This window comes from Callorhinus ursinus, unplaced genomic scaffold (genome assembly GCF_003265705.2).
Source record: "Callorhinus ursinus isolate GAN/ISIS: 27379988/994484 unplaced genomic scaffold, GSC_fseal_2.0 scaffold11, whole genome shotgun sequence".
NCBI classification, from domain to species: domain Eukaryota; kingdom Metazoa; phylum Chordata; class Mammalia; order Carnivora; family Otariidae; genus Callorhinus; species Callorhinus ursinus.
Genome location: NW_027397073.1, coordinates 29,670,151 through 29,685,641, shown reverse-complemented (window position 1 = coordinate 29,685,641; position 15,491 = coordinate 29,670,151). Strand labels below are relative to the sequence as shown.

The window sequence follows — 15,491 nt, the reverse complement described above, 5'->3', positions numbered from 1 at the left end:
AAAGGTCTCCAACCCAACTGGAATATAAGCATCTAGTGATTATAAATGGGTCTATGTTGTGTCTCTTTACAATGTCAAGAGCTATGTATACTTTCTTTTGCTACATAAGATTAAGAGAAGGGCACCAGGCTGGCTCAGTCAGAAGGGCATGCAACTCCATCTCAGGGTAGTGAGTTCGAGCCCCATGTTGGGTGTAGAGTTTACTTAGAGATTTTAAATAAAACTTTTTTAAAAAGGAGAGAGAAAATAAGCTTCTGGGTTTTTAGTGCCAAGAACTTTATATATAATAATCTTATTTCACTCAATGGCAAAAAACACCCTTCTAATTGCTCGGGCCAACAACCGTTTCCTATCAATTCTTTCCTTTCCTTTTGACATTTCTTTCAAAAACTACCCAGAATCTTACTACTTCTCATCTCCGTTGCAACTACCATGAATCTTACAATTCCCCGGCAAGGGTGGCATTATTATCCATGCGTTAGAGATAAATGGAGTCCTCTCAAGTTTAGGTAATTTTATTTCATGGATGCACAGGGAACTTGAGAGAACAAAGACATCCTGGTTGGGGAAAGCTAACAATAACCAATAACGTAATAAATAATTGAGTTAGAAAATAATAGGTGCTATATGAAGAAAAAAATGGACCCAAGAGAAGGATATTATAAGGAGGTGTTATACGCAGGTTAGATTTTCGACAAAATAAGCTAGTCAGGATAAGCTCATTGAGACAAAAACAATAGAACAATCTTGAAAGAAATAGAGCAAGTCGAGCAGATATCTGGGGAAAATTATTCTAGGAAGAGGAAAAAGCTAGAAAGAGGCCTTAAGGGGAAAGTGTGCATGTCTGGCATATTTTAGGAACAGCAAGGAAGCTGGTGTTGCTGTGGCAGAAAGCAAGAGAGATGGTAGGCAGATCAGAGAAGTGACAAGGGCCACTAAGAGCACTGTGAGTGAAACATGGCCCATGGCAGTGTTTTAAGCACAGGAAAAATAAAATCTGAATTTTAGTTTAAAAGGACCACTCTGAGAAAAGGCATCTCTTTACACTGTTGGTAGAAATGTAAATTGGTGCGGCCACTACAGAAAACAGTGTGGAGGTTCCTCAAAAAATTAAAAATAGAACCACCAGATGATCCAGCCCTCTCACCTCTGGGTATTTATCTTTGAGATTAAATCACTCTCAAAGAAAATTAATGAATCTCAATGAAAGCACTTTCAGGTGTGTTACAACAATACTCACAACAGCCAAGATGTGGAAACAACCTAAGTGTCCATCAGTGGATGAATGGATAAACTGGTGTGTGTGTGTGTGTGTGTGTGTGTGCGTGTGCGCGTGTGTGTGTGTGTGTACATATGCACACACACAACAGAAAATTATTCAGCCATAAAGAAAGCAATCTCGCCATTTGAGACAATATGGATGGACCTTATTAAGGGTATTAAGCTAAGTGAAATAAGTCACAGAGAAAAAGACAAATACTATATGATATGACTTATATATGGAATGTGAAGAAAAGGACCACTGTAAGTGCTGTGTTGAGAATAAATGACAGGGGGTAATGAAGAAGCATGAAGAAGAGTTAGGGCAATCCTGCAGATTATAGATTGGTACCTGGGACCAGGGTCGGTGACAGATCGTAGATGGTCCCTGGGACCAAGGTGGTAACAGCCGAGTTTTGAGAAAAGGAGACTTCTGGATACATGTAAAAGATAAAGTCAGAAGGGCTTTTGACTTGGATGTGGAAGTATGAGAGAAGGAGGGGAGCAATGGCAGCCTAAGATTTGGGGCCTGAGCAACTGGAAAGATGGAGGTGGCATCAACCGATATGAGGGAAGTTGTAAATGAAACAAGTTTAGGAAGAAGATCAGTGGTTTAGTTTTGGACCGATTTAGTTTGAAATTACTATTAGCTATTTAAGTGGAGATGTCAAGGAGAGAGTTGAATACACGACTGGAGTTCAGGAAAGAAGTCTGGAATGGGGCTATAATGTTTTAAACTATCATAAATCTTTTCTTCTGTGAAATTTAGTATACTTTAAGAAGGTGCACAAAAGAAAATTTTACGATTCTATGACTGATCACAAAGTGAACACTCATGCTACCACCACCCACCTGGAAACAAGAACATTTCCTGAACTGCAGAGTTCCCCCATGCCCTTCTTGATAACCGCCTCCACCCTTCCTCAACAGGCAACTAGTATCCAAATTTTATGGGTGTTCCTTCTTTTGTGACATGTGTATATATGTAAACCTTACATATGTAATGTTAAATCTATTCTAACACAACTGATTTTTTCACTCTTATACAGATGAGCATTTTGGGGATTTAGACTTTTAATTTGGGGACATTAGGAATATGCTACTAGGAACACTCTGGTCATGCCTCTTGGTCCACACATGTGTGAGTTTCTGTTGGGTATATGTAGCTAGAAATAGAATTGCTAGATCATACGGTCAACTTAAACATTTCTTCAACTTAATACATAGTGCCAACTCATTTTCCATGGTGGTTGTATTAATTTATACTCCTATTACATCTTTGTCTCCATTTGGTATTGTTACTCTCTAATTTTAGTCATTTTAGTGATGTCTCCTTCAGTTTTAATCTACATATAAAATTAATTTAATTTCATCTAAAGATACAAAGATATATAAAGACAGCCATAGGGCTGGATGAAATAATCTAAGAAATTAAAGATGAGGTAAGAGATTCAGGAATAAACCCTGGATCCTCCAACATGGAGAGATCAGGAAGAAGAAAAAGAAAAATCAGCAAAGTTACTCACCTTACAAGTAGCAGAACTGAATTTCAGAGCAAGTCTATTCATCCCCAAAGTCCACACTGTTTCAAACATGCTGGGCTGTCTCAGAATTACACTCAAGGAAAATGCAAATAAGTTCAGAGAGGCAGATAACTTGTGTACTTGTCACAGCAGAGTATTCTATGTAAAAATGTTTTCCATTTGCTTTTGTGTGATGAATGAAGTAAGTGGGAGATACATTTTTGAAGGACAGAAAAATATTAAAGGTGTTTGTGGCGTGGGTCTAAAGAAATTATGAAAGCTGATATTAGATTGCTTAAGCTCTTTCATTATAACCAAACATATAGGAAGAAGTAAGTAGGTAAACAACAGGGAGAAAAATGGGGGGGGACTCAATACTAGCACAGAAATTTTTCATTTTTCCTTTTAATAGCAGCAATGATTTTACCTATGAAATGGATCTTGCCTTCTTGATTTTAGAGCTTCCTAAAACCAGAAAGAAAGTGTGATACCTTGATTATAATCTGGTCCTGTGATTGTCTGCTATTCTTTAGGGTTCCTCCTTCCCTTCATTTTAGAGTAGAGGTTGTCAAAATTAAATCATGACCTGGGATGATTTTCACCCTCACAGGAAAAATATGTGGAAACTTGTGGTTGCTTTAGAATTCAGTTATAATCACAATCTAACTCAGTTTTTCTCAGTGTTAATCAAGAAAAAATTTTTTCAGTAAGATGTTAATAAGCATTTTGAACTAAAAAATGCAGGAGTAAACAAAGTTCTGCAGGCTCTTTACTAAGGTTTTCCAAGAATATTTCTTTTTTTCTTTTAGGATTTTTATTTATTTACTTGAGAAAGAGAGAGAGTGACTGCAGGAGAGCTAGAGCACAAGCAGGGGAGGCAGAGAGGGAAGGAGAGGGGAGAAGGGGAGGAGGAAGGGGGAAGGGGAGGGCAGTCTTGGTATCAGGTGGAAAATGGTTTTGTAAATAAAACCTGAGTTATTTTCAGTGTTCCATCTGTGTTCAGCTGCCAACTGTCCCCGTCATGTGGCTTTCAAGGAATGTGCACTGTTCCTGATTCTACAGTATCTGCCTAGCACACCATCACTTCTGGCAACATGGCACATGCATCTTGGTTATTCTTGCCTATCTGCCAAATTTTGGCCCACAACCTTACTTTGACCTCTTTGTGTTACTGAGCATCCTAAACATAGAGTGGGCTTATTCTCATCTTCAAATGCATTGTCACCAAAGAGTATTCATGCTAGCCTGAGCCTAGCTTCCTCCCAAGCCACAGTCTCCCCTCTGTTCACATACCTACTATTGGTTCCAGTTTCTTTCTCTATATCCAGGGTTCTTCACATCACAGAATTTTAGAATACTGCTTAGTTTTATTTCACTATATAAGCGTGGTGTCTTACTCCCTGTCCTTTCTCAAAGATGAGGGAAGGAAATTGAATTTATAAATAGGCTTCACGGGAGAGAAAAGACCATATAAAATCTATTTCCTATCCTGCAGGAATTTGCATTCACGATGGGGAGATCAAGTATAAAAAGACTGCAAGTTACATAAAAATGCAAGATTTAAATAACATTTTAAGACCACAAACCAGACACTAGAAGAACCTGTAGAGTTGTGAGCAGTGATGAAATGAAGAGTCAGAAAGAATTTTAAGTGTAAGGGGACAAATGTTAGACTGGAGGAGACTGGGAAGATATGAAGGAGCAGACAATACTTCTGCAGAATCTGGAAGTAAAGATAAAACTGGAGAAATTGAGAGAAAAGAAGAGAGAGCTTATGTTGGAATAATTATATGAACACTATAGGGAAGAAGCCTCAAGAATTTGAGAGGTAGAAGTAGAATACTTTGTCTAGAAGACAGATCATTCTGGTAGGTATGGGTCTTTTTAGATCAGGGCATAGCTCACACTGATAGAGGGGGAGAGACAGACAGAGACACAGAGACAGAGAGACCAAGAGAGAAATGAGAGATTCAGGGCAACAAATCCTCTCATACCAGGATGAACATAAAATAACAGTTCTGTATCACCTTGGCTTTTGTAACTTTGGTTCTGGATCTTCATGCTTGTACTACACTGGACTCCATTAACAAGGTATTCTTGATTTTCTACTTCAGCCCCTCATTGATTCTTCCTGACTTCCGACATTTGTCTCTGTTCCCAAATTTCTGCCCTATCTGGATTGATTCCTCTGCGCCATCGAACACAACACCACTCCCTATGTGACGAGCCTTGGGGATGCCTCCTTGATGATTAGTTGATGGACAGGCCCACATGGTCTCACACATCAGGAGTCCTGTGGACTTTGGATGTCAGCCTGTTGGCAATGGGCAAGCCACTGAAGACGTTTGAGCAGGAGAAGAGAAAACCAAAATGGACAATTTGCCCTGATGGTGAAATGGGGAGCAGAAAGCAGTGGGCTGTCCACATGGGTTAAAAGATGATGGGAGGAGACCAATTAGTTAAAGTACAATTCAATTTCAAATAACAGGCGTGCCCCTTGTACTTCTAAATAGTCTGATTTCTTCCATTTAACAAAAATCTATATGTGTAGCTTATTATTAGCTGTTCCTACAACCATTAAAGAGGGCTCTCCATTTCAATGTAGCAAAGCTGCTACTGTGGAGAACAAAGGGAACATCTCGTTATTCAAAATGTATTAAAACAACACATGTATTAACGAAACAAATTTCAGTCCAAATTCAAGCACAGGTCTGCTCTGTTATGAACTGTAGCCCCTACAAGCAGACCTCTTGTGGCTAGTATAGCAGGCCAGGCTATCATCCTCAAATCCTCAAATCGTTTTTCTCTGAGGCGGTGCGAGGTGTGTGTGTGCCTGTGATGCGTCAGTTAGGATGAATACAGGGATTGTTTACTAGGGTAACTAGCAAAGCGCCATTATTATTGTCAGCGAAATTGCTACTCAAGAGACTAAAGCTGCAACTAATCAATATAAGGATACAGAGAGCAAGAGTAGGCATAGAGTAAGTGGAGAGACAATGACACATTTACAATATTCAACCCAAATCACATTTTCCTATAACCCATTGAAAGATCTGCCATTAAATCTCCCCTACACTACTAAGGTGAACTGCCTTAGGTGGAGATGTGGGAGAGGGGGAAGGGAAGGAGGGAAGGAAGGAAGACAGCAAGCAAGGGATTTAATGACATTGGAATATCTTGGGCACTATAATTCACGGTATTTAATATTTTCTAATATCCATGTAACAGCCCTCTGAGGTAATTTTAAATAATGTCATTTTATTTTTGGATGGGGAAAACAGAGACTCAGAGTTTGAGCGGCCCCTGCAAGTTCAAATGCTATTAAGGACAAGTAGTTAAAGATAAATTATCCATTTATGTTACATGCATTATCTGGCACTTATCATGTGCGAGGTTTTGTTATACATACATACTCAAGTATGAGTCGTTGCAGTTAGTATTGGTGTTATCCTTATTTACAGATGAGAAAACACAAGTCTGAGTTTCTGCATGCCCAAGCCTCTGGTTCACATTGTTCTCATAATTTCTATGCTGAGGCGTCATCTTACAGATCCAGGGCAGGTGGAGAACATGGGATGTGAGCGGTCTAGTGTACGATGGTTCAAAGCACAGGATGTGGTGGAGGCTGACTCCTGCAGGGCAACCACAGGTTCTGGGTTCCTGCACGAGTTACTCAGCCTCCCCAAGCCTCGCTTCTCTCCTCTGTAATCTAAGGAAAATCATCCCAGCTACACTGCAGTGTCTTGGAGGATCCCATGAAATAATGTACAGAAAGCACTTAGAACAGAATCAGGCACATTAAAGACTCGAAAATTTACATTATTTTCATTGGGGGTAAGAAACTGAAAGAGACATAGTTTGGACAGAACGAAAATCATCCCTCCTGGTGCGTGTCCACAGGCTTCAGCACAGGCAACACTGACATGTTTCTCATTTTAAAGCGTGTGAAGAGAAAGTATGGAGTGATCAACGCTCTAAGGTTTCCTTCTCCCTTCAGTAAGTAACTACCCAAACACCCAAGCAATGCCTTCCCTGCACAAGCCATCTTCTGAACAAAGACCTTCGCCTACCACATAACTCATCAAACCACTTAAAAATCCTTGTATGGTGTCTCATTTTGAGTCCACCAATTTTCTCTACAATCTTGTTCTAGTTCAAGTCAAGATTTTTTTCCCTGGGATTCTCAACCTTGTGCATCTCCGATTCCCTTCTCAATACAACATCCTTAGCTTCCTCCAACGTCCTCCAGCCTGCTCCATGCTTCATGCACACTCCAGGGAGAATCTGGCACATACTGCTATCTCTCTGATACATTTGGCAGTGACTCGAAGCTCAAGTACCTGCAAGTGTGGAAACCAGAACAGCTCCTATTCCAATGCTAATGTGATGCTGTTGGCAGAGCAGACAGAAAGGGCAGGACGGATTACCTAGCACAATTGTCAGTAGTGACACTTAACTGGGGCCCACTGATGAACCAGAAGAGCAGATGGCACTGCTCGGGGATGGTCCTCAGAGAGCTGCCATTTATGAGCAAAACCCAAGGGGCTGAGTTGAGAACATTGCTGGACCTTGTAAATAACAGCCAGATTCAGGGATCAGAGACTTTCAGACATGCTTGTAAGCAATGCAGAGGATGGCCCTCCATCAGAGAACATACACTCATGATGCCAGCACATTGCAAAGACACACACACACACACACACACACACACACACACACACACACAAAATAATCACCCTCAGCAGCCTAGCTTCCAATTAAGAGAAGCAGATTTTATGCTGGTTTATAAGAGGCAGCATGGTTCAATGGGAAAACCCATCATCCTTGAAGTCAGGAGGCTTCTGGTTCCAGTGCTGTAGCTGAGCAGCTAAGCCACCTATAGGAGGTTCCTCTCACTCCTTGAGCCACAGTGCACATTGTTTTCAAAATACCATGTGTGCATCTCTCCCTTTGCACCTACCCCATTGCACGACAGTTCTCTGTTCTCACATCCCTTTCACACTGCTAGACAGGGTGAGGGTTGTCATTCTTGGTAATAGTTCTGGGCCTTTCATAGGTCTAGGCACACAGACCACACACATGCAAGATACACACAGACACACACAGACATACACACACACACCCTCCATTCTTATTAAATAAAAGACAGAGAAGGTATTTCCCATTTGTGACCTGGAGTTTCTTTCAGTTACTCTGTAATATACACATATAGAGAAAATATTCTCCCTAAAACAGATCAGCACCCAAGAGATTTCAAAAATCCACCTGATATATCCAGCACCCCATTTACTTTCTTCATTAACATAATTCCAGTTTTTAATGATTTCTTATTACTGTGTTACTTGATTTTGTCAAGCTGAGGGGCTTGTCATCACTTCCCTATGTGGTTGAGGCCCCCACAGGTCTCAGAATGAACCAGAACGCAAGATGTCCTTGGTGCCTAAAACTTGTTGGGTCAGAACATCCCATCTTCCCCCGGCTGTACCTCATCAGGGTAACACTCTCTATAGTTTCTATATAAAATTAAAATTTGCCATGTACTTTGGTGTCTATGATTTTGTCTGATGTCTGAAATATATCTATAAAGATATAGCTCAAGTCAGAACTCAGGTTCATTGTACCATCTCCTCAAGAAATACAATGAAAACTCTCAGCGTGGGAAAATGAAAATAGTGTGAGCACTGAACTGAAAGATGTGGGGGGGCCTCGGGCTCATCATTTCGTATCTCTGTGTCTCTGGGCACATTACTTTTTTCTGTGGGCCCAGTTTTCTCATGTATGAAGTGCAGACACTAATGTCTACCTCACAAGGCTGAGATGAGGAGTAAATGGGGTCAGGTGAATGCAACAGATCATTGGTCATTGAGGCTCCAAAGTGAATGGGTACGTGTAAGGCACCCAGCAGCATAGGGGTAGTCAGGGATCAATACAAGTTCATTAATCTCCAGGCCCTTTTTCTGATAAGGACATAGGATGGTACTAAGTCTTTTTTTTATCAGTTTAAAATCTATAGAGTGCTTATAATCGTGGAAATATTGTTCATCAACATCTTTTACCCGAATTACACTTTCACTCGTTATTTGAGCCAGTGGCTTCCAATTTACTTTTCTACTGAAACTTACTTGGACCTCTTGGCCAATTCTTGCTGACAGGATTGTGGTGAGTGATGATGTGCAGTATGATTAGGGTTTTGACAATTAAGGGTGAGAGCAGAGGGCCGCCAAGTCTTGAAATCTTTTAATTTTTCCCTGTTTATTTTTTCTTTTGCTTTTGCAATTCAGAGGGTTCAAATAACACATGGTCATGACGTGGCAATTATTCAGCTTTGTCAGATCCAAAGTTCTGCTAATGAGGTAAAACACAGAGCCTTAGGGACAGGGATGATGCACTTGATTGTTTGCCTTGATTTAATTCATCAGATAAAGGCTCGATTTTCTACCTGCTTATACCAGTTCATTGTGGTTGAAGGAATTGGTTTTGTGCTGCTTCCTGCTTACCTCAGAAAATATTGTTATTGCTTTCATTTTATAAAATCCTCCTTCACAAAACTCAATCTATAAAAGAGACAAATTGCAGGAGAGTGTGGGGCAGAGTAGGATTGCCTATTTTACAAATGAGTTTCCTCTTAATAAAAAAATTCACAACGGATGCATTCTAATGAATTCTGAGCCCCCTAAAACTTTTTATGCTTTCAGCTTATTTGCTTTGTTTGGTCTTAGTTTTCACAGTTTTCTGAGATAGTTTGAAAGCGTGACTCAGGGGAGATTTTTCCAAATGTCCCCAAAGATACCAAGTTATCAAGAGCCCTCCATTATTGTGATAGCCCTCACATGGCTTTTTCTCTTTGCGTGCCCTGTTCCTGTTAAATTCTCTTCCTCTCCACCCCCCACTTTCTCTGTACTTTTCCTTCTCAACTTCAAGAAATCCTGTTCATCCCTTAATACACAATTCAAGTATCACCTCTGCTGAGATTCCTTCTTAGATTTTACATGATTTAGCCATCGCTTACCCTGAGCTTCCAGAGTTCTTAGTCAGAGGCCTACTATAAACATCAGTTTGTAGTATACAATATATTTCCCCCCATGAGAGGGTAAGGTCCCAGAGGGCAGGGGTCATGGCTGGAATAGCAGTGAGGAACACCACCCTCTCTCAACTATTTCAAACATATTTCACCCCTGACAAAATTTCACCAAGGTAATTCCAAAATGTGTCCTGGGAGTGGAGAAGTCCATGTCAATTTCATCTGATATTCGAACACGTTATCTACTTTTCTCACGAAATCTGATGGATAACAATTTCGAGTTAGAAAACGTGAGTTACTTTCCTGTTTCTTACTTCCTTCTGTATCCTCTTGGACAAAAATCAATAATTCTGTGCCTCGGATGCCTTGTCTGAACACAGGGAATAGATGACCTGCTAGCCTCAAATTATTTTATCCTCAATTCAGGTCATAAAACAGAGGAGGAAAAATCTATCTTGGAAAGTAAGATCTTATTATTATTGGATAAGATCTGATGAATAATTTGAGTCTGAGCTGGAAGAACCAGACGGGAATGCAGGGGAAGAAAGCAGACACTAGCCATGCTCTGTCATGGAGCAAAAGCCCTTATGTTTCAAACTACAGAGACAGCGAAATGTTCATGTTTAAAACAGCTACAAGGATTGCTTAGACTCCATTAAATTCTTAAACCACAGCTGTGAGATTTTATTATTTTTCTTTGTTTTGAGGGAGGGGAGGGGATGGTAGGCAATGGAACAAAAAGATGGAGGCTTGAATGTGCCTAATTCACACCAAATTCATGGGGTAATTGATCCAATTTTTATTTACAATACCCTGTGTAAAAACTTGGGTATGGAGTAAAAACAGATTCAAGGGGTTCAGGAGGGTTGTATTGCAGATGTGACTCTGCCACAATTGTGGCATGAATTTGGCAAGTCCCTTCAACTTCCCGGGTCTGGGTTCCTCCATCTTTCAAATAGGGTGGAGACTCTTTCTTGTTTATCCTGTTTTCTCAGTATTTATAACACTCTTGGATAATATTAGGTATAACTTTAAATTACATAAATGTAAAGGTGATAAAGATATTTTATTTATAAATAATGTGTTTGTGTACTTTTATTTAAAGATATGTTTGTGTACTTTTATTTAAAGATTAAAAAGGTATAGATACATAAATAAGAATGTTAGTCTAGATGGTAGAAATTTCTTTTAGATATAACATTCAAGAGGTAGAGAATGCATTACCAACAGGCCTATTTTCTTTCTTTCTTGTTTTGTTTTTTTTTTTAGAGAGAGCAAGAGCATGGGGGTTAGGGAGGAGCAGAGGGAGAGGGAGAGAGAGGGTCCCAAGCAAGCTCTATGCTCAGCGTAGAGCCACACGTGGGGTGCCACCTCACGACCCTGAGATCATGACCTGAGCTAAAACCAAGAGTCATTTACTTAACCAACTGAGCCACCCAGGCGCCCTATTTTCTTCTTGATAGTAAGTGGTAGAACTCTTTGCTCTTCCTTCTAGGGCGTTAAATAGAATGTAGAAGAGTCAGGTAAAACGTCACAGAAATCTATTATTACCTCCATGACCAAGCACAAGTGGTCACCCTGGGACTCAGTTTTTCTGTTTGCAAATTGGCCACAGCTATTTAGATTGTGGAGATTGGAGATGAGCATGAAAACCATGTTTCCATATCTGCCACAGGAATGTTCACTTCCTTCTTGCTTCCTCTCTATGGGAACTAGCACAGGGCCCATGCATAGTACTTGCTCAATAACTTGTTGATTGGTGGTTTGAGATTTCTCAAACACAGTACAGTTATTTGCCCGTACATTTTAAATCTTGTGGGAATTCCTGTTTCAGTGAAGTTGCAAATCCTTCCAAAATTTCCTACTCACCAAAGGATGTCTTAGTAAAATATGGATACGGGGGAAAAAAAAAAAAACTAATTTCACAGTAAGCATAGACAATCTCCAAGATTCTGTTCATTTAAAAATTATGGTTCTAGTAAATTGAGTTTCTCATTTATGTTCAAGGCAGACTCAGAATGACTCAGAATTAGAAACAGATGATAGCTTGATACATCTTCTTTCGTTTCTTCAGAACAGCAGATATCTCCTTGAAATCCCTTCATACAACCCACCTTAATAGGTTTGTACAATTCTTTCACATAAACCATTGAAATTGTGGGAAGAAAAGTAATTTTGGGCTCTGTTGTTCCAGATATTCAGCAATACAAAAAGTGGCTTTTTTATTTAAAAAAATTAGTTCATTTGAAAAAAAGCATTTTAACTTTCAAAAGAGGTTAATGTTGAGAATCAGTGCTTGAATATTTATATACTGTTAACACCAAATGAATCACAGGGGCAAAGCCCAAGAGGAAGATATGACTCCATCACTCTGATTCCCAACGTTTAGCCACAAAGATGGCATTTTTTGGACCTGGAATTGTCCTATGAATTATATTCTCTCTAAAGTAACAGCACAACAGAACTATTAACCCTGTTTTATTCTTAACCATCTCAGAGGTGAGCTGGCTAGTCCTGTGTTAATCACACTGAAAAAGTTTTGCTCAACTATTTAATATACACAGTAAAGGTGAGAGCAACCCAGAATTTTGTTATGTCAACAATTTCTGCCAACATTTCATTATGTCAAAAATGTCTGGTTATTGGGAAGGTGACAATGATTAGTCAGTACAAATAGTATACGGGGAAGGTCAAAACACTAGACATAATATCACCTCCAGGATAAGTATATTGCTTAAGGATACCCTATCCTACATCTTCTCTCTCCGCAGTCCAGCTCCATGGAATAGATGACTAAAAACCAGTCACTCTATTCCCACATCCCCCAAGTTCCTGGTGAAACGGGAAAATACCCAGGCAGCAAGCAAAGGTAATCCACAGGCACGCTGTGGGGCTTTTGCAGCGTCTCTCTGACCTCACAGACTGCTGGTAGCATTTCCTTTAACTCCTCTCCTGCCTTCTTCTTAGAGCTGTTTCTCTCCTATTTTCTTCTCACATTGTTCTTCCTCCTTGTATCTGACTATATTCTTTCAAAAGCTACTTTTATTTTGCATGGATTATTTTCTCTTTATCTTTCCTCCTTCTTTCCCTCCCTCCCTAATCCTCACCTATTTTGATTCTTCCCCTTCATCGCTTCTCGGCCTTTTGCTAAGATCAAGTGTGATTCTTCCCCTTCAAAGCATTACATTAAAAAAAAAAAAAGAAAAGCTTTTAGAAAATTCCTCATTCTTACCCAGCTGCAGTTTTTTACTTCACATTTCCTTATGAGAAGAGATGACTTATTTTTCTCACTTAGACCAAGCATTTAGTGATTGACCAAATTCAGATTCACCTATTTCTTTTCTTTTTATAGTAATCCCTCATGGTGTTTTTTTTTTTTAGGGGGGTGATGTGGGGGGGCATTCAATTTTATGTCTCTTCCTCTTTTTCTAACCTCTTTACCTTTGTTGTTTCCTAGAGTCTCACTCCCTATTCTCCTTTCTTTGCTGATCAACTTTCTTACCACCTGTGGACTCACTACCAAACCTAGCAACTTTTTTGGGGTGGGGATATTTCTTACACCAAGAATGTTGGCCTCAACTTTGAATCTTTTTGTCAAGCACAAAACTATGGAAGATATATATATATTATATATATGTATATATAAAAGTATATATATACGTATATATACTATATATACATATTTTGTTCATGTTAACTCTAATATTTCTTCTGGCATCCCCACAGATGTATCCCTCATGGGGATCTTTTTGAATTTATATAAAAAGTTATATTTACTTTTTTATTTTCTAGTGATAACCATAGCCCCAAGATAGTCACCTTTTGATCAGCCTCAAACACTGTTACCTATCTATTGTTTGAATTTGTTATATTTGGCCTTTTGAGCCCCTCAAGAAACCTGACCACTGACAACTTCTGCTGTGGTTTTTTTTTTTTTTAATGTAGCAAAACAAATTTACCAGTCTTTACCTCCATTAGCATCCCATATCCCTTTAAGCATGTAGCTTTCTCTTCTAAACCTGTTAACCACAAAATTTGGTTTGATCACCCTGCACAGATCCCACAAAGAATACCATTCCTTCAACCCCTGTCACTTTCAAAAACCAACTTTCCTCATGAGGCTTTCAAAGACCACACCATACTATGTTAGATCAGAGACAAGGAAAAGGGGACAGGAATATCCCAATCCAAGAAACAAACACAACAATCAGCACTAATAATCCTTCCTGTGTGTCTGTGTTTGCGTATGTGTGTTTCATTGACTATCATAGCACCTCTTGCTTCACGTGAGTATTTTTGAGAACAGGAGCATATTTTCCCGATACCATGGCTATTTCATAAATATCATGTTATTAACTTTAAAAAGGACATATAAATTATGATCAAATATCACCCAGCAAGAAATCAAAGGAAAAAAAATGTTCTTTAAGTTCTATACATTATCACTGGCTGTCTTTTCATTCTGACTGGTCTACATCTCTTCAGCAGTCCCTATTACTTTTAAACATCCTGTCAGATACTTGTGTTTAACTGCTACAGCTAGCTAGCCCCCCACGACGTTATTATTATCATTATTATCAGTATTCACTCTATAGAGTTGCCTCTCCAGAGCTCCCTCCTTCCCCAGCATTTGGTATTAAAACTTACCGCTTTTACCAACTCCCCCAGCTCCCAGCATTACCACCTTGTACTCTCTGGACCCTCCTGATGCACGGCTGGGGGAGCAGCTGGCTTCGTTTTCTACCTCCATCTTACCCGAGAGACGGGAGGAGAAAAAAGAAAGAAAAAGTCGCCCGCCCGTGTCAGGTGCTCGCTCAGATACTAAGCAACTCTAAAACTGTGTCAAAAGAAAGGTTTAGTACGAGGTAAGAACCATCAGCGTCGGGCTCGCTGCTGGTCCTCTTGCTCGAACGGGTCTCATAGCAACCACTTCAATTGCCTCCAATAAAAATCTGCCTTTTACATCCCCTCCTCCTTCCTATCCTTCACTCTGGCGTCTCCCACGATTTCTCTCATTCTCTGTCTCTGTCTCTGTTTGTTGGTTTTTTTCTCCCCCTTTTCCTCCTCCGTTTCTTTCTTCATTCCCCTTCCTCACTCTCTCTCTCCTTTCTCTCTCCTGCCCCCTGCATGGTCGCTGTTGTTAGAAGCACGCATTTGGCTACTTTCCAGGCTGCTCGAATCTGAGACTTAGAAGATGCTATGTCTCACAGGCTGACTTCTGTAGCTACAGCTTCAAAAACACTATTTTCTTTTAATCAGAGTCAATTAATTAAGAAAGATGTCTGTTGCTTATCTCCTTGCTTCCATCTTCTTGCACGGTTTTCATTCTGGGAAAAGAGATGTTACCAACTGAGAAGAAGAAAACCCCAGTAACTCAGGGCTCTTAAAGACGGGTCTTGAGTGTTGTTGAAATAATAGCTGGCTACCAGAAATTGTTTCAGCTCACTTGACAGCTGCAGTTCTAACATAAGGAGGTATTTGTATTAGGTCATCGTCAGGTTTGGACAGGGATCATCCTTGTTTACAGTAGTTAAGGATAATCTAAAACAAAAGGATTCTGCCAAGCATGAAAGAGATACTTAATAAATATTTTTGCTGACAATTATCGCAGTATTAAAGATCCGAGAAGATTCTTTTTCAAATGTTCAAACTCCTACCTCTTATTTGAATTCTTTCAAATTCTGCTC

At 39.7% G+C, this 15,491-nt stretch overlaps 1 protein-coding gene across 2 annotated transcripts in view; it reads right to left on the bottom strand.

Annotated features, from left to right (window-relative positions):
* Positions 1–14,773, bottom strand: part of RIT2 (Ras like without CAAX 2) — a 402,841-nt gene extending 388,068 nt beyond the window's left edge. For both annotated transcript variants that reach the window (XM_025886656.2, XM_073898273.1), the window contains exon 1: positions 14,452–14,773. In XM_025886656.2, the coding sequence (XP_025742441.1) occupies positions 14,452–14,554 (103 nt within the window). In that variant the 5' untranslated portion in view covers positions 14,555–14,773. The remainder of the gene's footprint in view (positions 1–14,451) is intronic.
* Between the last annotated feature and the right edge of the window lie 718 nt (positions 14,774–15,491).